This window comes from Perca fluviatilis, chromosome 20 (assembly GCF_010015445.1).
Source record: "Perca fluviatilis chromosome 20, GENO_Pfluv_1.0, whole genome shotgun sequence".
In the NCBI taxonomy this organism is placed as follows: Eukaryota; Metazoa; Chordata; class Actinopteri; order Perciformes; family Percidae; genus Perca; species Perca fluviatilis.
The window spans coordinates 11,080,767-11,104,380 of NC_053131.1; the positions used below are offsets into that span (position 1 = coordinate 11,080,767).

The 23,614-nt window shown below is 41.3% G+C and overlaps 1 protein-coding gene across 6 annotated transcripts in view; it reads right to left on the reverse strand.

Moving 5' to 3' along the window:
• Positions 1–23,614, reverse strand: part of nin (ninein (GSK3B interacting protein)) — a 34,838-nt gene that overhangs the window by 5,278 nt on the left and 5,946 nt on the right. For 3 of the 6 annotated variants that reach the window (XM_039785231.1, XM_039785230.1, XM_039785233.1), the window contains exons 3-27: positions 22,687–22,780; positions 21,593–21,765; positions 19,156–19,201; positions 18,896–19,071; positions 18,635–18,781; positions 17,601–17,768; positions 16,993–17,129; positions 16,645–16,785; positions 16,251–16,425; positions 15,949–16,059; positions 15,614–15,703; positions 15,308–15,443; positions 15,020–15,141; positions 13,252–14,363; positions 9,208–11,667; positions 8,353–8,451; positions 8,178–8,247; positions 7,488–7,655; positions 7,286–7,402; positions 6,936–7,049; positions 6,652–6,798; positions 6,282–6,461; positions 5,391–5,525; positions 4,966–5,067; positions 3,377–3,469 (exon numbers count right to left, since the gene is read on the reverse strand). In XM_039785231.1, the coding sequence (XP_039641165.1) occupies positions 3,377–3,469; positions 4,966–5,067; positions 5,391–5,525; positions 6,282–6,461; positions 6,652–6,798; positions 6,936–7,049; positions 7,286–7,402; positions 7,488–7,655; positions 8,178–8,247; positions 8,353–8,451; positions 9,208–11,667; positions 13,252–14,363; positions 15,020–15,141; positions 15,308–15,443; positions 15,614–15,703; positions 15,949–16,059; positions 16,251–16,425; positions 16,645–16,785; positions 16,993–17,129; positions 17,601–17,768; positions 18,635–18,781; positions 18,896–19,071; positions 19,156–19,201; positions 21,593–21,765; positions 22,687–22,780 (6,513 nt within the window). Of the gene's footprint in view, positions 1–794; positions 2,482–3,376; positions 3,470–4,965; positions 5,068–5,390; positions 5,526–6,281; positions 6,462–6,651; positions 6,799–6,935; positions 7,050–7,285; positions 7,403–7,487; positions 7,656–8,177; positions 8,248–8,352; positions 8,452–9,207; positions 11,668–13,251; positions 14,364–15,019; positions 15,142–15,307; positions 15,444–15,613; positions 15,704–15,948; positions 16,060–16,250; positions 16,426–16,644; positions 16,786–16,992; positions 17,130–17,600; positions 17,769–18,634; positions 18,782–18,895; positions 19,072–19,155; positions 19,202–21,592; positions 21,766–22,686; positions 22,781–23,614 lie in introns of those variants that run through there. The other 3 variants (XM_039785234.1, XM_039785232.1, XM_039785235.1) reach the window with 3 other exon arrangements.

A 23,614-nucleotide genomic window follows, 5' to 3' on the forward strand; every position in this document is an offset into this window, starting at 1 on the left:
AGTGCTTTATATATATTTATATATTACAACTGCCATCTTAAGGTAAATAATATCATAATTAATGATGACAACTATAATGGTAATGGTTTTTTTGTCATCATCAACATGATTATCCACCTTCACACACAATAATACTCAATGTCTATACTTATCTAGTATCATGTCTTTAAAACCTTTTTTAAATTTAAAAACATTCCCAATATGTTTTAATTCCCTTGGTAATGCATTCCATAACTTCACGCCACAGACAGAAATGCACCTGCTTTTCATTACTGTATTACAGGTAGGTTGTTTCCAATTTAGATCGCCTCTGAGGGCGTAACCCCCTTCTCTTTCTCTAAACTTGTCTCCTGCTAGTTGTACTACAGCACTTACTTTTAAAAAATAAGCATATGCCTATTTTTCTCTTTTCGGTGTTGTAGTTTGTTGACGGTCCCTAAGCACTCGTCTTGCCGTCTCAACACCGGAACTAAACAGAGCTGAATTAGCACACATTGTATGCATTTCTTTCACATCTACAGGGCAAGTTTTAAACGTTCTTTTAGCCAAAGCATGTTTAAAACTTGCCCTGTTTCAGCCTCCTGGGTGCTAACGCTAGCAGGAGGATAACACTGTGTAGGCAACACCGATTGTTTTTCTCGCTACTGACAGCACTCCAAATTTACAAACAGAGCTACGTGTTGAAACTGACCAGAATTCTCCTTTAACTGATGCTTATACTGTATGCTTATTTATGTTGTTTATGCTTTGTTCTAATGTTTATCCTTACAATTTTTTTTTTTTTTTTTTTTAATGTAAAACACTTGAAAATGTGCTTTATAAATAAAATCGGCAATAACGAAAATGTTCAAAAATGTAGATTTTGTTTTGTTCGGGTTATGTTGGTTAGTATTTATGGGAGGCTGGGTTTACTTCATTTACTCCATTGTTGAATATCTCCTGGGACACTATGTAGGCTGTTAAAATTTGTGTGAGGTCCATAGATTCTGCCGTTAGATCTGGTATGCATACATACCTACCATCAGATAAATAACCTGAATAATCCCAGGAGGTCATGTAAATAACTAGATAATAAAATAAAACTACTGAACAGACATAAATATTAACAACATGAATGTATAGTATACACAGTGATTATAATACATTTGATGGTAACCTGGTGATAACTAGTAGGATCATGCTGCAGATAAAAATGACAACAAAAAGTCAGATGCTATTAAAATACACTAAAAGGGATGACACTATTTACTGATAAACTCGTACAAACTACATCTATCTAACTGGGGTGAGACAGAGGTTTGTGCAATACGACAAATGGATTAACAGCCACCAGGTAAATATGAAGGTAAATATGGTGCAAAATGCGAGAGCTTGTAGACTTGATGGGAGCACTTGTAGAATACGATGCGAGAACTTGCAGAACAACTTGTATGTTAAAACTTGCACTTGTAAAAAATATTCACACACCCATGTTCTGAATGTGAACTCCTAGAAAAAATATTCACCAATGTGTAGACTGATATTTACATATAAATAACATGACCGCTGCAAACTTGTAGTACAACATTTACTTATATTTTCACAACCACAACAAATCTGTTACTGCAACTTCACATACAGTATGTGCTCTCTCGCATCCCACAGTGGCAAATCTGCGAGCCTCAACTTCTGCAACACTTCTTGCAATACATGTGGTGCTAAACAGGGATGTCACCAGAACCGATACTTCGGTACCAACTCTGTACCAAAATTCTGAAAACGTGCCGGTACTCATTTTTCCAGGTTCCGGGGGATGCATTCTGACGGGGGCAGTATATACGCCTAATGTTAAAAATGTTCTAGACTGCCGCTAAATGCTGAAGAAGAACACCGACCAGCACGGAAAAACAGCGAATAGCCCCTCGTCTCCCTGTACGGCTTGACCGCATTCAGCTTCTGGCTTTATCGTACATCTACAGCGGTGGGTTTCACGACTTCACCTGGAACTCCCAAACCGGAATGGAGTCCATTTCTCTCTGCCGTTGTCTATCACAACCTGACGTGTGCTCTGATAGTGCTTGTGAAAAACAACAACGGCAGAGAGAAACAGACTTAACTAAACATGCTTGGTGTCTGGGAGTTCCAGGTGAACTCATGAAAGACGGTACCGTAGGCTGGCTGTGTGGTGATGCCAGGCTTCAAAGCAACGGGCTGTGGGGTCCAGAGGAATGACGTTTTTGTAAAATCACGCTCTCCTTTCCCCTCCACACCATAACAGAAAGTTGAAACCAAAAGAAAACACTGAAACACTGTCTTTTCTTGGTATTGGTACCAGATTTGTGGTATCGTGCCATCCCTAGTGCTAAACTGATTTGTAACTTTGGAAGCAGGGTTACTATCTCACATCGTATTCTACAAGTGCTTACATCAAGACTACAAGCTCTCGCATTTTGCACCATATTTACCTTCATAGACCACACCCAGATGATCACTACTTCAGTCCTGAGATGGAAAATTAAATAAAAGACAGTGAGTTCAGAAACACACGGGCCTGACAGATGAAACACCAAACCCAAAAAGTAAACACTACACACACGACACAAGGAGGTGAGGACAGACAGGTGTTGAGATGGATCTGCGACAAGCACCAAAACAAGGAGCAATGTAAACCCAGCGTTCAAACAAAACGGTAAATGGGAAATAAAAATAAATGAGAATTATCACAACTACATATCACTCAGCTCAGGTGTTTGAGAAATAACACGTTTAAAGCAAATGTATCATTAATATTCGCTTTGATGCTGAACAATGTTTTTTGCATTTCTTACAACTTCAGGCCAGATTAAAAAAAAAAAAAAAAAAAAAAACATCAAATACATTTTTCAGCACCTGAGTTGAGTGATTTATTTTTAGTTGCCACCCTTTCTACACCAAAGTGAGAGTGAAAGAAACACCATGGGTATGTTTACATTTAACTCCCATTTTATCCCATACATTTCCAACATGAGATGTAGTTCCCATATTATAGCCATTAATGATGAATTTATGATAATTTCGACAACAAATGGCTATAATGTGACAAATCAAAGTTATGACAGTGAGAGAAAAATGGCAGGAGATGAATGTAAAACCAAACCGTGCAATGATGCAATGGCACTAAACCTTCAGGTACTAAACTGCTTTTTCAGGTTTTTGGCTCTATATGAAATTTAAAGCAGACTCAGGACAAATTTTGTTTAATAATGTGTTTATCCTGTAGTTTGAAAAGGATTCATGCGTTTATCCTATAAGTGATGATTTAATTTGCAAGGCTACTAGAGCTGTCATTTAGCTTATGCATTTTTATACATGCCTTTGCCCGAGCCTGCTATCAGGGAAGGTTCAGGTTGTACTGTACCTGCATGTTGTCCGGATCTTCACCACGATGCTGTCCCCTGGGCATCCTGTGAGGTGATGGAGGCAGAAGTCCGACCAACTGAACCTGAAATGTCTGGACAAAGTAGAGTAAATAAGTAAAAGAAGACAGCAACACGGTCTGAAGAGAAATATATACAGTATGAGGTCATTTTATCTAACAATGATCTAATCGCAACTATAATTCAATTCTCCCAATATAAACCTAAAAAAGGTATGTTGAAGGCAGACTAAACTAGGACTAAAACTCGCAGTTTGAAAAAAAAAAAAAAACGAAATTGTTTTGTTTACTCCCTCCATTTCCACTGTAGTTGCTATACTACTTTGTCCTATCCTTAATGACAAAGTAACTAGTTACACCAGAAGATGGCGGCAATACAACATAGCGGATGCCGGCTGCTGTTAAACCCTGTATTCCTATTTGAGGTCATGAATTCTTTCATCCTACCCTCTTCAGCTAGTGTAAATCAAGGCTTATGAATTGTAATACTATATATTATATACTTGAAAAACTAAAAAATAAACCTAATCAATTCCTCAAAATAAAAATAAACTACTTATGCACTCCTAAAACTAAAATCAAAACCAAAATGAAAGCCCAAATAAAAAGAAAAACATTTTAAATAGTTACTCTAGTACAAAACTTGCAGCCAGAAATAGCGAGCATAAGCAGACAGACAGATAGACAGATAGAAATGTTACTGTTACAGCAGCTTAGCAAAGAAGACAAAGATAGCGTGCAAAGAAACGCTACAATTCTAAAGCCATTCCTACTCCCTATTGCATGTTCTGTCAACCTGAACAAACTGGAACTTTCCTGCACGTGGTCTGGGAGGGTGAACAGGTGCATGAGTTTTGGAATAAAACAACATCAATAATATCTGATGTGACCGGATGTCGAATTCCTACTGACCCGATTGTTTTGTTACTTAATGATGACTCTAAATTAAACCTACTTGGGAGACAGAAGAAAATATGGCTAGCCGGCTCCACCGCGACCAAGGAAATGATGGCTCCGCCCCCCCACACTCGCTTTGTATAAAACAGTGGTTGGCGTATTTTCTGGACATAGTTATGCTTGAGCTCTCTACAGCAAGGATTAACAAAGCCAAGTCATCTACTATAGACCTATGGAGAAACGCAGCAGCGCAGGTATCAGTCCTAATGACCTCAGCATCACAAGAACCAGAGGAGAGCAACTAGGCAAGGTGGGATTTCTGTTTCTTGTATTTTGGTTTGTTTTGCTTTCCTCGAGACCGCAGAGGGTGGGTGAGGGTTTTGGTCGATTGTATTTGTTTGTTCTGTATGTTGTGTGTTAAAAAATATAAAAATAATAAAAAATTGATCATTTAAAAAAAAAAAAAAAAAAAAGAAGAAGATAGAAACGCTACAATACTTGGCAAAATACAATACTTGTTGGACATAACGCAAGTAGTGCAAAATGGAAATTAAAGTTAAATTTGTGCAGTTATGGCTGAGACTTTCTAAATATTAAAGAAAAGCCCAATTTAAATAACACAAACCAATACATAAGAAAGAAAACAAAAACAGTAGAATAAGAAAAGTTGGTACCTCTAGCAGCTGTGTAGACAGCCGAGTCATTTGGGCCCTGAGGGCCTCATTTTCTTGTTGAAGGCCCTCCAGCTCTGTGTGTCCTTGTCCTGCTTCGCAGCCCTGAAACACACAAAGCACATGTAATACAAATTCCAGCCACACAATCAGCATGTTAAGAAAAAAGGTTAAAAAAAAAAACGTTGAAGACCCCTGCTCTAGAGATAAACAAACCACAGATAAATATAATTAAAGAGAATAAATGTTTTATACTAAATAGATGGCTGCGGGTTTGACTCCAACCTGCGCCCCTTTGCTGCATGTCATTCCCCTTCTCTCTCCCCTTTCATGTCTTCATCTGTCCTGTGGAATTAAAGGCCTAAAATGCCCCAAAAAAATATCTTAGAAAAAAAAAAAAATAATAAATAGATGTATGCAGTTTATACCTTGGTGAGCTCCTTTTGTGCCTCGAGCTCCTGCTTCAGAGAGGCGTTCTCCTGTTCCAAGGCCTTCACCAGGGAGGGCTGACTCTGTGGTTTGTGCTGCTTCAGGGACAGCACAGTCGCATCAAGCTGACGGACCTGTGGACATAAAATAAAGGGGTCACAGATCAGTGACCGAGTGAGAAAATGGCTTACATGACAAAACCCACACACCAGGACTCATAACTGTGCAATAATAATGTCTGCAATAGTGTAAAGACAACTTTGCATAAATATAACCATCTATTTAGTATAAAACATTTATTCTCTTTAATTATATTTATCTGTGGTTTGTTTATCTCTAGAGCAGGGGTCTTCAACGTTTTCTAAACCTAGGACCCCTTAGCTGAAAGAGAGATGGTTCAGGGACCCTCTACTACATATATTGTATAAAATGAAGTTGCATCTTAAACTGGGTGTAGGGCGGCCTAAAGCCTTTATATACACACTTTTCTAGTGCATAAAATACAAAGCTATTAAAATAATAATTGTTGGCATGGTTTTATAAATCTTTGAACTGTATCTGTGGGTGGCTACCTTAGTGACTACCTCACCTATAGGCCAGTAAGCCTATCATCAGTGGGATTAATATTTACTAAATAGTATTTTTTTTTTTTAAAACCAACAATAATTTGGAGACCCCCCCTGCAGCAACTCTGAGGACCCCCTAGGGGTTCTGGACCCCCTGTTGAAGATCTCTGCTCTAGAGTCTTTTATAAATTTCTTTTTCCTTTCTCTCCTGCTGCTGCAACAATGTGAATATCCCCATTGTGGGATTAATAAAGGATTTTGAATCTTGAATCTTGACTGCAGATTTGTAACGTTCATTACAGTTTGCTGTTGTCCTCAGCTCACCTGTTCTCTGGACTGCATGAGGTCTCCTTTGACGTTGCACACTTCAGCCTGAAGCCTCTCGTTTTCCTGCCTCAGGAGTTGCTGCTCCTGGTCCAGCAGCCGAGACATCTTATCCCTGTACAGCTTCTTGCTCTGACTCTGAAGACCACTCGAGTGCAAGGCCATCTCTAAAATGTGGTTCTGCGATGAACAAAAAAAAGGTAAAAAGGTCAAATCTACTGAAAAAATAATTAAAAATTAAAAATAAAAATGTACAAAATGGTGTCAAATATACTTTTTTTTTTTCTTGCTTTAGTCTTGCACTTAAGTGTGTTTTTTCAGTCTGCTATTTTTGTTTGACAAGTGAAAAACATCTAAAAATAAATCTCACTTTATCGTTGACATTTTGCAGCTGTTTGTGTAGCACTGAATTTTCAAGTTTTAGGGAATCCCTCTCCTGCTGCAAAACACGGAGGTCTGACTTAAGACGAGCACTTTGATGGCTCACAGCCTGAAGAGTTTCATCCACCGTCTTGACCTAGATTGGACAAAGGAATATATTTGGTCCTGAGTAACACTGTTCACAAATCTGTTCAATTACTATGAATGCTTTGAAATAATACTAAAAGCAATTGATTGGTACAGATGGTTCTGTGGGTAACAGCAGACTCTTACTCTCTCTTGAGATCTGGCTAGCTGGTTGCAGAGGCCCTGAGTCTCCGTATCCGTGCTCATCCGCTCCTCTATCAGGTGGCTGAGCTGACTCTCCATAGAGTCCACTCTGACTGCCTGAGAACCAGAAGACGACTACAGTTGTAATTAAACAATCCTTTAGGTTAACTGCTAAAGCTAGAACCACACCACAATATCTCAGCAGATTACAGTTACCTTAAGGACATTAAATATTTCTTTTTACTTGTATTCATTTAGATTGTCTTGAGTCATTTCCATGGCAAGAGTAGGTGGTGGTAATGCTTTATCGCTTTGTGTCTGTGTCATCAAAGTGTCCACGGCCTGATGCTCACCTTCTCTCGGAGGCCAGAGAGTTGCAGTGACAGCTGGGTATTCCTCTGCTGCAGCTGTGCAGCGTCCTCCAGAGCTTTGGTCAGCTCTGCCTCCAGAGAAGACACACAAGCTGCCAGCTAACACAAAACAGCCACCAATTAACTACCGACTACCACCACAACACCACGACGACCATCAGTCTGTTATAAAACTCGTGTTTACCTTGTTTCTCTCTTCAGCGGCGTACACCTCCCTCCTCTCGTTCTCCCTCATCAGCTCTGCCAGCTGCTGTCGTAGATTCTCCATATCAGAAATATTTTGGGCATTTTTCTCTGACAGCATCACATTCTTATCCTCGAATTGCTGGCTCTGCAAACGCAGCTCTGAAATCTGCAGAGGAGATAATACATTTATTATTAACTGCTTATGAATGAAGGTGAATCAATTGTGTGGAGACAAAATGGTTTTGAAATAAAAAAAATTAAAAAATGTATGGATGGCAATGCTTTGGTCCAGACTAAAATAAATATTCTCTCTATTGATGTCTACTTCAGGATGAATTGTTATAACTTTAGTGATCCTGTGACTTTTCATTTGGGGCAATCAGGTCAAAATGTAACACTGTCCAGTACTTTGGTTTTATGAAAAGAAAAAAAAAAAAAAAACTAATAACATTCACATTATTTGAACATGATTTGTGCTTTGTGTTCAGTGCTAGTGAGCAACTGTTAGCATCCTATCACGCTAAACTAAGGTGATCAACATGGTAAACATTGTACTTGCGCGTTATCACTGTTCTTATGAGTATGTAAGCATGTCATTGCTGACGGTAGCATTTAGCTCAAAGCACCACAGCCTGACAGAGCTGCTAGCGTGGCTGTAGACTCTTAATGTAATAAGTTACTTCAGTACCTGTTTCTTGAAAATCTCCGCTGCCTTTTGAGCCGCAATCTTCCCTTTTTTTAAGTGCTCCAGTGTTTGTCTAAAATCAAACATTAGAAGGAAATGTCAGTTTTTAAATGGACAAAAACAACAATAAACAGAGGTCATTATTAAGTGTGTTTAAATTAAATGTGTTGTTTCTTACATCAACTCTTCCTGGACCTCTTTCAAGTCCTCTTCCTTCAACGCGGCAATCTTTTGCTTGAGGAGGACGTTTTCTTCAGCGAGACGACTGGCCTCAGATCTATAGGCAGACAAAACCACATGAACAACTAGATTCCAACAAGCCATGATGACAACAACAAGTACATGTCAGAATGTACATTTATAATTCAGTGGGATGATGTATAAATAGTGCTGGGTATATAAAAAAATGTTTAGATACCGGTACTGATACCAATATATACTATCCATCTCTCTTTTTTTATAATAAAAAAAAAAATTTTAACAAAAAGAAATGACAACATTGCGGCACAAATCTGTTTATTTATTGGTCAGCTCAAACTATGTGAGCCCCGTCTCTGTGCGTGCCTCTATGACGTGTATAATGTTAAGACAGCCAATCAGCAGCATTATTAGATCTTGGTAGAAGCATGCTGCATGCTTATTGGCTCACTGATGCTGATGAGATTTACTCCTTAGGTATTGAAATTTGTTATCAAATGAAAAGGCATTCTTTGCGGCAATTTGGTCGGTGCCTAAAAAGTATTTAATTCGGTACCCAGCCCTATGTATAGAGAGTCACTTGCTACATATTGATTAAAAGCATCTTATTCTACGATTTACACACATTGAACTACATGGATCAAAAAGCGTGTTTAAGATCTGTTGCATCCACAAAAGGATTTGGGAACCTAATCACGGGAAGGATAAACAGCACAACATTGTGCCTGTCAATTAAAGGAGGAGCGCTCCTAAAAATCAAAGCACCACAGGGATGGGACAACGAGAAGCCACAGGAGACACGGAGGGCAGGGTTCCTAGTTTTTCTCCACGTTACCTATGAGCATGAGTGGTTTCATTTAATGAATACGATTCGTCCTGTAGCTCTGTGATGGCTCTGCGCAGTTTGGTGTTCTGCTTCTCAAACTCCTCGCAGCTGTCCTCCAAATCAGTCACTGCCAGAACTTTATCCAGGAGAGACTCCTCTGTGGCGCTCTCCGGTTGTTCGGCGTCTGGGTGTACGGCTGAAAGAATTCCACCCTCCCACTCCAATTCACTTAACAACTCGGAGAGTTCACCGTTCTCCCCTCTCATCCTGCTGATCTCATCCACCAGCACAATCTGCCCATCTTGGAATTCGTGGAAAATATTCATCCTGCTTTCAAGGCTCCAAACTCTCTTTTCAAGTTCACCGTTTTGCTCCTTCAGTTTGGCGTTTTCGCACATGCAATCTTCATATCTAATCTGAAGATCGGTCATCTTTAAGGCTTTTACGTCCAGCTCTTTGACATGCTCCATTAAAATGAGCACTTTTACCTTGAGGCTATAGTTTTCCTCCAATATCTGGTTGCCAGTTTTGATCTTTTCAGTGTTATGAGCCAGAAGATTCTCTAGTATTTCAGTCTTCTGCTGAAGCAGAGAAATCTTCTCATGTAGGAGGAGGTTCTCTTCCGTGGCAGTGTAATACAAAGCCTGGAGTTTAGGGGGAGAACATCCCCGTTCCTCCCAATCAGCATCTTCATCCAGACTTTCCAGACAATCACGTGTGCATTCGGTGGTTAACCGTTCAGAGTCTGAGTCGGAAACAAGTTCAACTTCCTGCCTACGGTCGTGAGAGTTATTTGGTAAACACCCAACCTCAGCATCCACCAGAGGCCGTTCATCTGGGTCACCTGTGTCCTCCAGCACGGAGGGGTTAACCGCAGTCTCATGACATTGCTCATCTTCCTGGTAAGTGCTTTCATTTTCCAAAGTTTGTACATCTTGAGGTTTGTTCTCCTCCTCACATGATTCAAGAGCTACTTTATTCTCACAATCTGTTGCAACTTCCTCGGCATCTACACCTTCTGAAGCCTCAGGGGGCGAGACCGCCTCACACCGCATCTGTGGGGAAACCGCTTCGTTTTTGGATTCAACAGTTGAATTATCTCCATCTGGAACTGGGGAATCTGGGTAGTGGACGCCACAGGACGTCACTTCAGGGTCTTCATGTCCAATTTCTACAGAACAGCCGCCGACTTCTGGGTCTCCCTCAACTTTCTCAGAACTTGAATCCACAATTTGGTAATCTTCTGGGACAGCAACAACTTGATTTACTTCTGCCATGTTGTCTCCTTGATCATCACCGGTAGCGGCGATGTTTTCAACATATTCTTTATCAACATTTTCGATATTTTCAGGACCTCCATCCACTGCATCAGGGGCCTCCGTTAAAGTCTCTACATTAACGTCTTGCTCAACCAGAAATGGTGACAAACTAAACACTTCCGGATTAGAGGAATAGCGAAGAATAGCATCATTGAGAAAGATTTCAGGTGGTGCCAAACGGGTTTCCTGTTCTTCACCAGATAAAGATATAGATTCTTCCTCCATTGAAGTGTTTTTATCTTTTAATTCTTTCATTTCTTCTTCCTTAGCCTTTTTGGCACAAGACAAAACATGATTCAATTCCATCTCCAGCTCTTTTATTCGGATTTTAAGCGCATCTCTTTCGGCTATGAGCTCTTCTCGGTCATTCTCTCGATTGCGTTCCAACGTTTCCACAAGGATGGATGTATGTTCCTGTAGCTCCCTTCTCTCAAGCTCAAAGTCCACTGCTGCCTGTCTAAGCAGCGTCTCCAGCTCCTCGATCTTCATCTTGAAATCGTCGCGCTCAGTTAACAGTTCAATCCTCTCAGTAATCTGCCTCTCAGAGATGGAAAGCATCTCGGTGTATTTTGCCTGAAGTTCTGACTGGCTGCACAGAAGCTCTTCCCTCTCCTGTTTAAAATCTGCCACCGTTTGATCTAGCAGGAGCTCAATCTCGAGCGCTTTCTTCTCAGACTGAGCAAGAAGCTCGTCTTTGGTTTCCAGACTTCCTTGGAGCCGGTTATGGAGGTCATTCAGCTGCCTACTCAGTGCTATCTCTTTAGTCTGAGCCACACTGATAAAGTCGTCCAGCTCGTTTTGCAGTCGCTGGTTCTTTAGCACAAGTTCTTCTATTTCCTCTTGATGAAGACTTTCTAGCTCATGTTGCCGTTTTGTCCACTCTAGATCCAGGCTCTCCTTTTCTTGCTCCGTGGCCTCCTCCATCATTCTTCTTTGATCCTCAGCGTTCGCGAGGACCTCCTGCATCTGTGCCTCCCAGCTGAGCTCCTGCTCGCTGTGCCTTTCAGAAAGAGCCTTCAGCTTACTTTGGTAGTGCTGTTCCAGTTTCAAAATGTCAGTCTGTAAACGCTCCGCGACTGATTCCTGATCACCTGAGAAACGACTTTCCACTTCCTTGATTCTCTGGGTGAAGCTGATCTCCGTTTCTCTCCTGTACACGGTTAATTTAATGATTGGTACAGCAACTGTTTAGAACTTAAAACAAGTTAATACAAGTTAAAACAAATAACTTTAAAATTTATTTTCAAAAGACTATTGTTAAGGACTATTGATACATATTTTACTTTGATACAAAAACACAATTACCTACTAGACCTACTTTTTTTAAACAGGCCTTTGGTTAACCTGTCTGCACTTTATTTTATGTTTTATGTATTATTTTGTGATTTTAAAGTGTGCATTCTGTTTTAATATGTATTATATTGGATGTTTTAAGAAAAGCACTTTGTGATTTTTATCTGTGATAAGCGCTGTATAAATACATTTTTACATTTATTAAAATCTCTCAAAAGCCAAATATTTCCTTGATTCTCTGGGTGAAGCTGATCTGAGTTTCCTTCCTGTACACGGTTCATTTAAGGATTTTTACAGCTTACAACTGTTACAACTCTTAATAGTACAAGTTAAAACAAATAAAAAGAAATAAACTATCAAATTGAGATTATTTTAAAGGATGAATGTTAAAGGAACACGCCGACTTATTGGGAATTTAGCTTAACCCCCAGAGTTAGACAAGTCGATACATACCCTTCTCATCTCCGTGCGTGCTGTAACGCTATCTGATGGCTCCAGCATTAGCTTAGCCCAGCACAGATCCTGCAGGTAACTGGTTCCAACTAGCCTACTGCTCCCAATTGTGACAAAAGTGACAAAATAACACCAACATGTTCCTATTTACATGTTGTGATTTGTAGAGTCACAGCGTGTACAAAAAACAACGTAACATGACACAGCCGTCTTCTATCCGTAAACAAACTGGGAACTATATTCTCAGACAGGCTTGCTGCGAGCATATCACTCCGCCCAAGTACTATATTCTTCCGCCTGAGAATATAGTTCCCGGTTTGTTTTGTTCGCGGTTAGAAGAGATCCTCATGGTACGTTGTTTTTTTACTGCTAATTCTAAAATCACAACATGTAAATAGAACAAGTTGTGTTAATTATTATCACTTAATCGAGCAGTAGGATTACTGGAACCATTCACCTGCCTGTTCTGTGATGGGCTGATGCCGCTGGATCCGTCAGACAGCGTTACAGCACACACGGAGATGAGAGGGGTATGTATCGACTTGTCTTACTCTGGGGGTTACGGTGAATAAGCTAAATTCCCAATAAGTCGGCGTGTTCCTTTAAGGACAAAGCAAGTGTTAAGTGATAAATAATTTACTATGATACAAACACAATTAAAAAAACTCAAACTACATATAGTTCCCTGAAATGCCCTTCATGTCTACATCTGGGTTCATGTAACTTTGTAATCTTTTATTTTATTTCAATTCTTTATCAATTATTTATTCTACTTATGAACAGGCCTATTTAAAAAAATATATACTTCAAGTGGAGCTACACCCTGTTTTTTGTTTGTGCTAATATTATACGGTTTAAAAAAAAAAAAATCTGAAAATATGGATCACTCTGTAAAGGTTTCAATCCAAAGAGGATTGTGAAAACTGTAATACTTTGTGATTCTCAATTAAAAATGTGAAAAAAAGAAAGAACAAACCAAATCTCTCACCTCTCCTGAGCGATGTCCTCCCGTAGTTTGTCCAACACGCTGCTGAGAGCGTCCCTCTCTCTGGCGTGCTTGTCGGTCAGATCCTTCACGGCCTCGCGGTGGCTCTCCTCTAGACGATCCCTCTCCTCTGCCATAAAGCGTTTCACTCTCTTCTCCTCCTCTTTCTCAGTCTCACGCTTCTCCTTCTCTTCATTCAGCCTGTCCTGGAGCATCCCTTCGTAATCCTCCTCCAATTGCAGTCTCTCCCTCTCCCACTCCTCCTTCAGCTTTTTCTCCCTCTGCTCAAACTTCTCCTGCACCTGCAACCGTTCCTGCAGTATTCTATCAAGCAGAGCCTGCTCCTGACGCTCCTGAAGCTGGCCCCGTTCGCTCTCCCACTGCTCCCGGAGCTCGCCCTCCTTCTCTTCTTGTTCCCTGGCGAGTCTCGATATCTCTTCCTCCAGCGCCACATGCAGAGTCTCATTATTCTGCTCTTCCAGCTGAGCCCTCTCTTCCTGCCACTGATCTGTCAGCCTCTGCACAATCTCGTCGCGCTCTTCCTCAAACCTTGCCTTTGCCTCTTCTAGTCTGGCCTGCAGTTCGGCTTCATGGCTTTGTTGCAACAGCTCTTTCTCCCGTTCCCAATCACCTAACAATCTCTTCTCCAACTCAGCCTGCTCTTCCTGCAGTTTCTCTCGCTCCTCTTCCAGTCTGGCTTCAGAAAGCTCTGCGTGCTCGTCCCCCAGTTTCTTAATCTCCACGGCGTGTTGTTTCCTCAGCTCGTCTACGAGATGTCCATCCGTCTCCGTCTGCAGGGCTTCCAGGGTCTTCAGCTGCTCCTCCAGGTCTGCAGTGCAGGTGTGGGCCTCCAGCAGTTTCTGTCTAAAAGCTCCCACTTCCTCCTCCTGCAGATTCTCCAGCTCTTCCCTCTCCTGGGCCTGCTTCTGCTCCAGACTAGTCCGCTCCAGCTCTGCCTGCTCTAGCTGGTTCTGGAGCTCCTGTCCCCGGTTCTGAATGCCGACCATCTCCCCCCTCAACGCCTGGACCTCCTGCTGGTACTGGAGGGCTAAGGCAGCCAGCTGTTCCTCATGGGTCGCCCTCTGCTCTCCTACCATCTTATCAAATTCATTGATCTGTGGCGATGTAAAGAATGTTGAGGGTTTAAATGAATAGTTGGGACTTCAAAAAAAAAAAAAAAAGTACTTTTTTTTATTTTCGTGCTGAGAGTTAGATGAGAAGATAAATACCACTCTCATAACTGTATGCTGAATGTTAAGCTACAGCCAGCAGCCAATTAGTTTAGCTTTGCATAAAGACTGGAAAGAGGGGCAAACAGCTAGCTCTGTCCAAAAGGTAACAAAATCCTAGGTAGTCTTCTTCCAGTCTCTTTCCAAGCTAAGATTATCATATAATTTGTTGGCTGTAGCTTCATATTTACCGGACAGACACAAGAGTGGTTCGATTTTTACTTCTAACTCTCGGCAAGAAAGGAAATAAGCATATTTCCCAAAATTTCAAACTAATCCTTTGAAGACACAGGAGTTAATTGTTCATCTCACTCATCCAAACAGTTAAGTAAGTTCAGAACTGGGATGCAGCCAACAAGACCAGTTAAAGACCAATTAAATTACATAACGACCAAAATGCCATAAAGTATCGTCTCAATTCACCAGTTTAATATTACATTTATACGTCTCCATGCTCTTCCCAGCTCTAGTTTTTTTTTTAATTACAAATAAATACATGTAGATCTAACGCTGAAATATAAAAAGATATCTACTACACTAACCTTGCTTTCCAGCTGGTTTTGCAAATCCTCCATTTCCTGAAGGTGTTGCTCCTTCAGCTGCTCCAACATCATCTCTGCCTCAAGGCTCATGCTGAAGGGCTGAACCTCCTCGCAACCAATACCTGCAAAAAGTCACGTTACCACTTGGTGAAGCTGCTGACTTCTGACACAAGGTTTCCTTGTTTTTACGCAAACTGTTTATGTACTGATTGTCATCATGAACAGATGCAGTTAGAGCTCTGCAATTAGCTCTCCAGGGACTGCATGCGTTGTGTAAGTATTCATTACCTGGATCAGACTCCATGCCGGGGCTTTTACTCTCCAGCTCTTCAGAGAGAGGTTTGTTGCAGGGCTGATGAACTCGCCCGAGACCGTGGAACTCCTGCAACTCTGACTGCAGCTCGTCAATACGATCCTGCAGCTCCTGCCAAATGAGAGCGCTACCAGTTAAACATGTATATCACTTCAAGTCTGTGAAGACAATATTTCTGTCGACACTTCTTACATGCTGTGCATGCATGTAGGGACATGCAAGCGAAAAGAGAAAAATTTAAAGAAAAAGGTGGGCAGGTTTCGAGATTTAGACGCAATTACCCTGCACTGAGCTTCGTAGCTGCTGCGTAGTTCTTTAATACGTTCCTCTTGGAGTAACAAGTCTGCACTGCCAGGGTCCAAGTCTCCAAACTAAAAGAAAATAAGATCATTTACAACGTTATAGTTTGCAAAGAAACCATACAATAAAAACAAGGGCTCCATCAAAAAGAGCTAGACATAAGACAAGCGAGAGAGAATACAGGAAATCAAACAAAAACTAAAGAGCAAGCAAAAAGAAAACACACAAAAAAAAAATAATAATAATAATTCCAATAACCCCAACAACAGAGAAAGTCAGTATTGAAATTATGGAGAGCCATAAAATGTCTCCATACCTTTTCTTTCATAATGTTGTCCAAACTTGTCTGGAGTTTTGTATTTTGGCTTTGCGTCTCCACTAGTTTTTCGGTGATGTCCAGCAACTCCATTTCAAGGCGTCTGTTTTCCTAAAAAAAAAAAAAAAAAAAAATTAGGATACCAACAACATGTGTTTACAATTATTAACCTTTTTATTTTGGATAAGCAGAAAAGAACATTTAGTGAGAAAATCAAGCCATGTCAAGGTTCATCAGTGAGTGCTTTCTGCGTCAATAAACCATATAATACCCATTAAAGCAAGGAGAGACTTTTCGGTTACCTTCACAGAGATGGAAAGGTGGTCTCTGAGAAAGGATTCATCCTCCCTGATCTTCTCGACCTCTGACTCTAGTTCCTTGCGCTGCAGGCTGGCCTGTTGCTGGATCTGGTCCATCTCCTTGGTCAGCTCTGATCGTACAGCTGCTAGCTTCTCTTTGTGGTCCTGTTCAAGCTTCCTGTAGACATTCAGGCACAGAGAAAACAGGGTGGGACGCTTACAAAGAACACCAGAATAACCGACTGTACCAAACGTTACGTAAAAGAATATAAGCTGTGGAAGATGAAGGAGACAAACAGACAAACAGAAGGCACAATTAAACATGAATCAATCAAATTGTTCTGTACAGCCTTGCTGGGATACAACTTGAGAACAAAGAGTCTGAGGGATGCATTACCTGAGATTGAGGTCATTCATGTGCTCAATGGCAGAGTGACGCTCATCCACCTCAGTGGCGAGCTGAGTTTTCAGTTTCTCGGCTTTTTCCAAGTCAGATTGGATTTTCTCTTTCTCCCTGAGTTCTCGGTCTAAACGCTCTCTGAAAAAAAGAAAAACAGGGTCAATAATTGTACAAAGATTTACCCATGACACGTGACAACAGGAACAAAAGCCAACAATAACCATGCATTCATGAAATCGTATTTTAGACAAACCGGTTCTAAATGATTCCAAATGTCTTCATCAAATATAAACAAAGCGTATTAAGATGTGAATGAGCTGTATTATAGTGGTGACTTGTACTCACAGAAGATATCTGATCTCAGCTTTGAAGCTGGCCAGTGCCGCTTGGTGAATCCCATTCTTAGTAACGAGTAGCTCATTCTCAAGTGCCATGGTGAGATCCCCAAGACTCAGTTTTCCATCTAGGCTGAAATTCAAAGCCTGCGAAACAAATTTACACATACATTTAAGAATTTTTTTTCCATATTCTTTTGGGCATTTTAGGCCTTTATTTGAAAACGACAGCAGAAGACATGAAAGGGGAGAGAGAGGGGGAATGACATGCAGCAAAGGGCCACAGGTCGGAGTTGAACCCGGGCCCGCTGCATCGAGGAGTAAACCTCTATATATGGGTACTCACTCTACCAACTGAGCTATCTGGGTGCCCAAATTTACACATACATTTGTCCTTTTTTGCAAATGTTTTAGAAAATACTTTACTTATTTGAATCATGGAGTAAAAAATAAAAAAATAAAAAAAAAATAAAAAAAATCTCTTGAAGTTTTGTAAACCATGTTCTCCCAAACTGCACAATCGGATTTCCTTTCTGTCATCAGCGGTCTGAATGCACGCATTTAAAATTCCAGTAATTAAGAACTAATGGCCACAGTAATAATTAGAAGAATAAGTACCTGCAGGATCTCCATGCTGTTTTCTATTCCCTCTTCCAGCCAGGCATCCAGGATGTATTCAACTGGAGTGAAACCGGTACCGTCATCAAGGGTGGAGAAGAGACGCATGCCGATGGTGCTGGTCAGAGCAAAAGGAGTGGCTATCCTACGGCCTCCCTCATCAAAGGGCTGTACGGGGGGGGGGGGGACATTGTGTCTTTTTACTAACAGTGTTAATCTCCAAAATTCCAACCTGAGATCTAGCTTTCAATCACTCTATTACAGAGGAAGTAGAAAGAATTTTTTTTTTTTTTGTCAACCAACAATTTGTTTTATGCACAATGATATGATAGGCCAGGCAAAAAAGGGAACATGGCGACTTATTGGGACTTATAACCCCCAGAGTTAGATAAGTCCGTCCATACATACCCTTCTCATCTCCGTGCGTGTTGTAACTCTGTCTGACACAACCACCGCTAGCCTAGCTTAGCACAGATCCTGGATCGCAACATACAAACTGGGAACTAGATTCTCAGAAAAGTGAAGCACTGCTACTTCTGCTACTTGGGCGGAGTGACATGCTTGCAGCACCTGAGAAGCCCCGAGCATAAATAGTAGCAGTGCTTTGCCTTTCGGAGAATATAGTTCCCAGTTTGTATACGGTTAGAAGATGGCTGTGTCTCATGTGACCTTGTTATTTGTACACACTGCGACTATACAAATCACAACATGTAAATAGGAAAATGTTGGCATTATTTTGTCACTTATTGGGAGCAGTAGGCTAGATGGAGCCGGTTACCTCCAGGATCTGTGCTAGGCTAAGCTACTGATGGGGCCGTCAGACAGAGTCACAACACGCTCGGAGATGAGAAGGGTATGTATGGACTTATCTAACTCTGGGAGATACGTTGAATAAGCTAAAGTCCCAATAAATCGCAGTGTTCCTTTAGAGCTAGAATATAATACAAAAATACAGAATTAAAAGAAATAAATGAATTAACAACAAGGGAATTACCCCACTTCTTGGGACCTCGTAGAGCTAAACAAACTAATACCTGAGTGGAGTGGTGTCGTTTAAGCTGTCTGTAGGGCGTGGAGGCAGACGGTGTGGGGGGTTTGTTGTCGTTTACAACCCTGGAAACAAACTCCTGAACATTCATCACTCCATCACCGGGTAGACTGTGGAGCACATCTAAATTTATCTGAAAAATAAATGTGTGGTCTTTTTTTAAGTAGCAGAGAGAGAGAGAGAGAGAGAGACAAGGTATTTTCTTTTCACTCTATGTGTGGGTCTCTCCATTATCTTAGAATCTCACCTCCAGGCCCAGGTGTTCACAAAGTGCGAGCAGTTGGGTGTGACCGGCACATCCGTCCCATGATATCTCCAGCTTGTCACAGGCTTTACGCAGTCTCTCCTCCAAACAGGTGGACGGAGGAAAGATGGCTTTCCGAGGTGTGCTCGGCTCATCGGGGTTCCAGAGATGCATCTGGCCTACAAACAAGGTTAGAAGAGACTGATCATTCAGACAAACCGCTATGGAGTGAATTTTCTGAAAATACTGCGACTCTGACGTACCTTCTGCCTCATACTCCTCTGTGCTTGATTCGTGAGCATTCCAGCGCTGTTAACACAAAAAAAAAAAAAAAAAAACACAGAAATTTATATTAATATCACAAGGAAGCTAGCCTCTAAATAACCTACTAACATGTCGTTTTTTGAAGAATCAAAATATAGAAACTCATTTGTGAGAAAAATCACCACATTAAAACCTCGCTGCAGGCTGGGTTATTTCATGTGACAGTCAGTTGTTTATAAGTTCAAACATGTTTTTAAATTAGGTGAGGTTGAGTCTGGGTGCAAGGGGGGTGGGAGGGGGGGGTGGCAGGAGTGTCTGACAAAAAGCACAAAAGAGCTTTTGTGATGGCACGAGGGCATCAGGGATGGTCGGTGTGCAAATTGGGAATGGTGGTAATAAGAATAGAGAAAATGTGTCACGGACAGACACACTTTTCGTTCTTTTCTAGCAAACATGTTAATAGTAATACTCCCCGTGCCAATGTTCAAACATTTAACAACTAAAGTTAAAATAAATGAGAAGCTGCTCACTCCGGAAAAATTAGGTTTTAAAATAAACAATTAGGACACTAGTTTAAAATCCAAAATTAGTTTTTCTTACTCTTAAAATTCAAATGACCAGTCGACTTTTAAGATTTTAACTTAAAGTTGGTTGCGTTTTTTTGTTGTTGCCGAGAAAATATGAGAGGAGGAAGGGTTTATGTGGGTGTGACTCCAACCCAGTTCCAGCGTGACCATCTATTGTTTGGGAAGCAAACAGTGAGGGAATGAAGAACAGATGGGATTCTGCAAGTGGCGTTTTGATACATGGTGTATAGGCATCCACCAGGATGGGGGTAGTGGGGCTCATTGTTCCTCTGTCAGAGTCTTACACCCTCCTCCTCCCAAAGCACCAGGCCTGCAGTCTCTCTCTGTGGCAGAGGCCCCTGACCCATCCCCATCTGCTGGTCCCCAGGACGGACATTCCAGCATTGTTGCAACATAGATTAGTCAATACCAAGACACGCTTCAGTTTAATGTCTCGAATAGTGTTGGCAGGCATCTGGGGTGGAGTCAGGAGCACAGACAATACACAGAATATTAACACATCCATCCGTGCACAAGCTGAACTGGCCATCATTGTACTGTTTTGGTGACCAGTTGGGGACTTTTCTTTGTCACGATTTATTCTTCTGCAGCGCATCCATGCTCGCACATTTATTAGTATGAAAAATAATGTCAAAAAAGGCCAAAGCAGTCAGTAATCAATTAATAATTTAGTCTATAAGATGTTAGAAATGTAGTGATCACAGTTTCTTTCTTAGAGCCTAAGGTGATGTCTGCAGATGTCTAAGTGCTTGTTTTGTGCAACTAAACAGTCCAAAACCTAAAGATATGCAATTCAGAACAGCAATTCTAACGTATGAGAGGTTGGAACTAGTAAGTGTTTGCCATCTTTTCTTGATAACTTACGTTGTCCGATTATCAAAATAGTTGACAATTCATTTTACGTTAATAGACTAATTCATTAATTCACAGCACAGCCCTGTTACTTTACAGCCCAATAGATTTTCACGACAAAAATGGGACCTCTTGCTGGTGTTAATGTACATTTCTCACCCCGATTTCCATCGCAGGCCGTGAACAAACAAAGTGTGAGCTCTGACCTCCGTACAGGTCAAACAACTCTCTCTGTCAGCGGTGAGCAGGATAATCCAAGAAAAGGATCTAAAAGATCAAGCTGTGGAACCATGCAGAGTGTTCAGCTGTGCGTGGCCATGACTGTACTAATGTTATACAACCCTGTGACACTGACGCATGTCGCATCCAAGCCACTACTGTCCTGTGCAGACAGTGGGAGGCACCTGCTGTCAATCTTAAAGAAAAAGCACTTGACAGCAACTGTGGGCGAAATATTGAGGACCATAAACAACAATAAGCGCCTGCCTCTCTTTTTATCTGCTTAAAAACTCATCTGTTTGGACATGAGGTAAATTCCTGAATTACTCTGCTTGTGGCCTTGACCACCACATCACAGCCAGCATATACACTCAGGGCAAAGTTCAACTCCACACTGAGCACTCGCACAGAAGCGCATCATGATACTTTAAACTGGCAACACTGTGTGAAGTTACACAAACACTGCGGTTACATCTCGACTACCGGAGGCGTATTAAACTGTAATTATGCTCACAGTGTTATTTAAAGACAGTGCTGCGTTGTTGTGTAATCAACAGGGCCTTGTGAATCCTGTGTTTGAGTGTCTACATTACATTTCAGGATCTGCCCTGCATGCCACTAAGCTGATTAGCTAAGAATAACGCCTCGCAGGCGGCCTGAGGCTGCAGAGAAACACAGCGCATGCGAGGACAGGAGGTGATAAGGATGGCATTCCCAGTGTCTGGAGGTTCAGAGCACTGCTGGAAAAAAACTTAGAACATCCATTTTAGCTTTTTACCTCACGCTTCCGGGGAACAGCAGAGTCATAGTTGTCTTCTAGATCGTCCTCCTCCACTGGGTTTGCGTTTGTAACTTCACAGAAGTCTGATATGGGCTCCATGAACTCCGGCGTGGAGCGGCGGCCATAACGTTTACTGCCCTTCACGAACTTTGGTTGGATCTCAGGAGAGTCTGAGGAGAGTCAATGAGAGGACACTTTGAAATCAAATAGTCATGATTAATTGAATACAGCAGCACTTGTGAAAAAATGTCTTGGGCATAACAGAGGATATTATTAAAATACAGAAAGATGTTCAATGACTAATATGTGCCGCAGTCTGAAACATCTACTTCTCCAAATATGACAACTTCTCTAAAAGTGTAACTGCTGTACAGAACCTTTTAAAGCCACATGTTCCCATTTGTCAGAATGAAACAAATATTAAAAACTACCGGCCGACAGTGTTTCAGGTGCAAACTGCTGAGAAATTGGATAGATGGATAGACTTTAGGCTTCATTAACCGCAACACATAGATATTGACAGTTAATCATTTGCTTTGACCAAGATCAGACTTCATATTACCTCGTGGTTATCTAGGGTGTATGGTCTCAGTCACTCTTTTGTGATCATAGAGAAATAAAATAACTGAACGGAAAAGATTGGTATTAACCAAAAGTGTGAAATATGCATTCACAAAAAACACACTTTGGAGTATCAAAAAAATGTTTCCAAAGAGATAGCTTAGTATATAAACAACTATTTGCATTAACTACAGCCATAAAATAACAAACCATGCAAGCGGACCAAACATGATGGTGCAAATAATTCAACTGGCGGCTAGTTGGCTTTGGGTCTGCACTTTTGGCTCCGTCTCTCTGTATGTAGATTTACAGCTGAATCAGCATGTGGGCTGTTCCACTTACTCAGCTTTCACAGTTCACCTTGTTGAGTGGAAAAGGTTTCCTTAAAAGTTCACGATTAACTGATACCGACATAAATTACCGATAATAATAAGGCTTATGCTTTGTGTGTGTTTAGGTGGACACTGCGTGCATTTTAATGAGATTTGTCTGTGTGAGATTTCTTCAAAACATCAGAATCTAGACTTTACCTGGTTTTGACAAGGTCTCCAGTTCTGCTTGTGGTGGCTCAAGAGTTGATGACAGTACCAGAATAAGTGCATTTTTGAATTGGTCAAAGTCAACCTGCAACGAGAACAGACAAAAAGCAGTTTTACATAAATGTGAGAAAAAAATATGACAGCAATGCTTAGTATGTGAAGCAAAGTAAAAACAAAGCAAAAGTTCACGGAAATTCCTTAGACTGGATGTAATTCCCAGTGTGCAGGGTGGAGGCTGGGTGTCCCTGGCTGTCTGGGTGGAGGGGGTTTGCTGAGCAGGAGCAGCGAGGTCACACTTCAACAATCAACAGCTGCTAACCCTGAATATGGTGATTTTCTTTGTGCTTCGAAGCTGGCGGCTGCCGGCTTGACGTGTTTTTTTTTTTTCTTCCTTTAGACTTTATTGTTGGATGCCATGGGTGTGCAATCAGTTCACTTGCCCTCTACTCACATTTTCACCCGCCCACACACACCCACCAATGCAAGACAATAGCCATCCGTCTGTCCACACACTTCTATACAAACACAACTTGATGCAAAAGTGTGAAGGTAAGTAATTTGGATTATATCTCATTTGTCTACTTTGGGCTGAAAAGATAAATACTGGAGATCCTCTGAATGTACAATGCATTTCATACAAACTGAAGTCCAATTGTACAGATTAGACCAGTGTCCTTTCCATTTTATACATTTTCGCATGGAGCACCCTCAAAGAAATGCATCTGTGAATAGTGATTATCTGGCTTGGTTGTCCTGACGACAGACACCTGGGATCAGGGCTGATGGGGGCACATTTTCTCCTCGACAAGCCAGCCAACAAAGCACCAAAAAGCCTGGACACACAAAGGCCTGAGAGCTGGAGTGGCTCAACACAGACGTCGGTTAAATTCAAAAAGGATGCACGAGGAGGAGCCTTTGC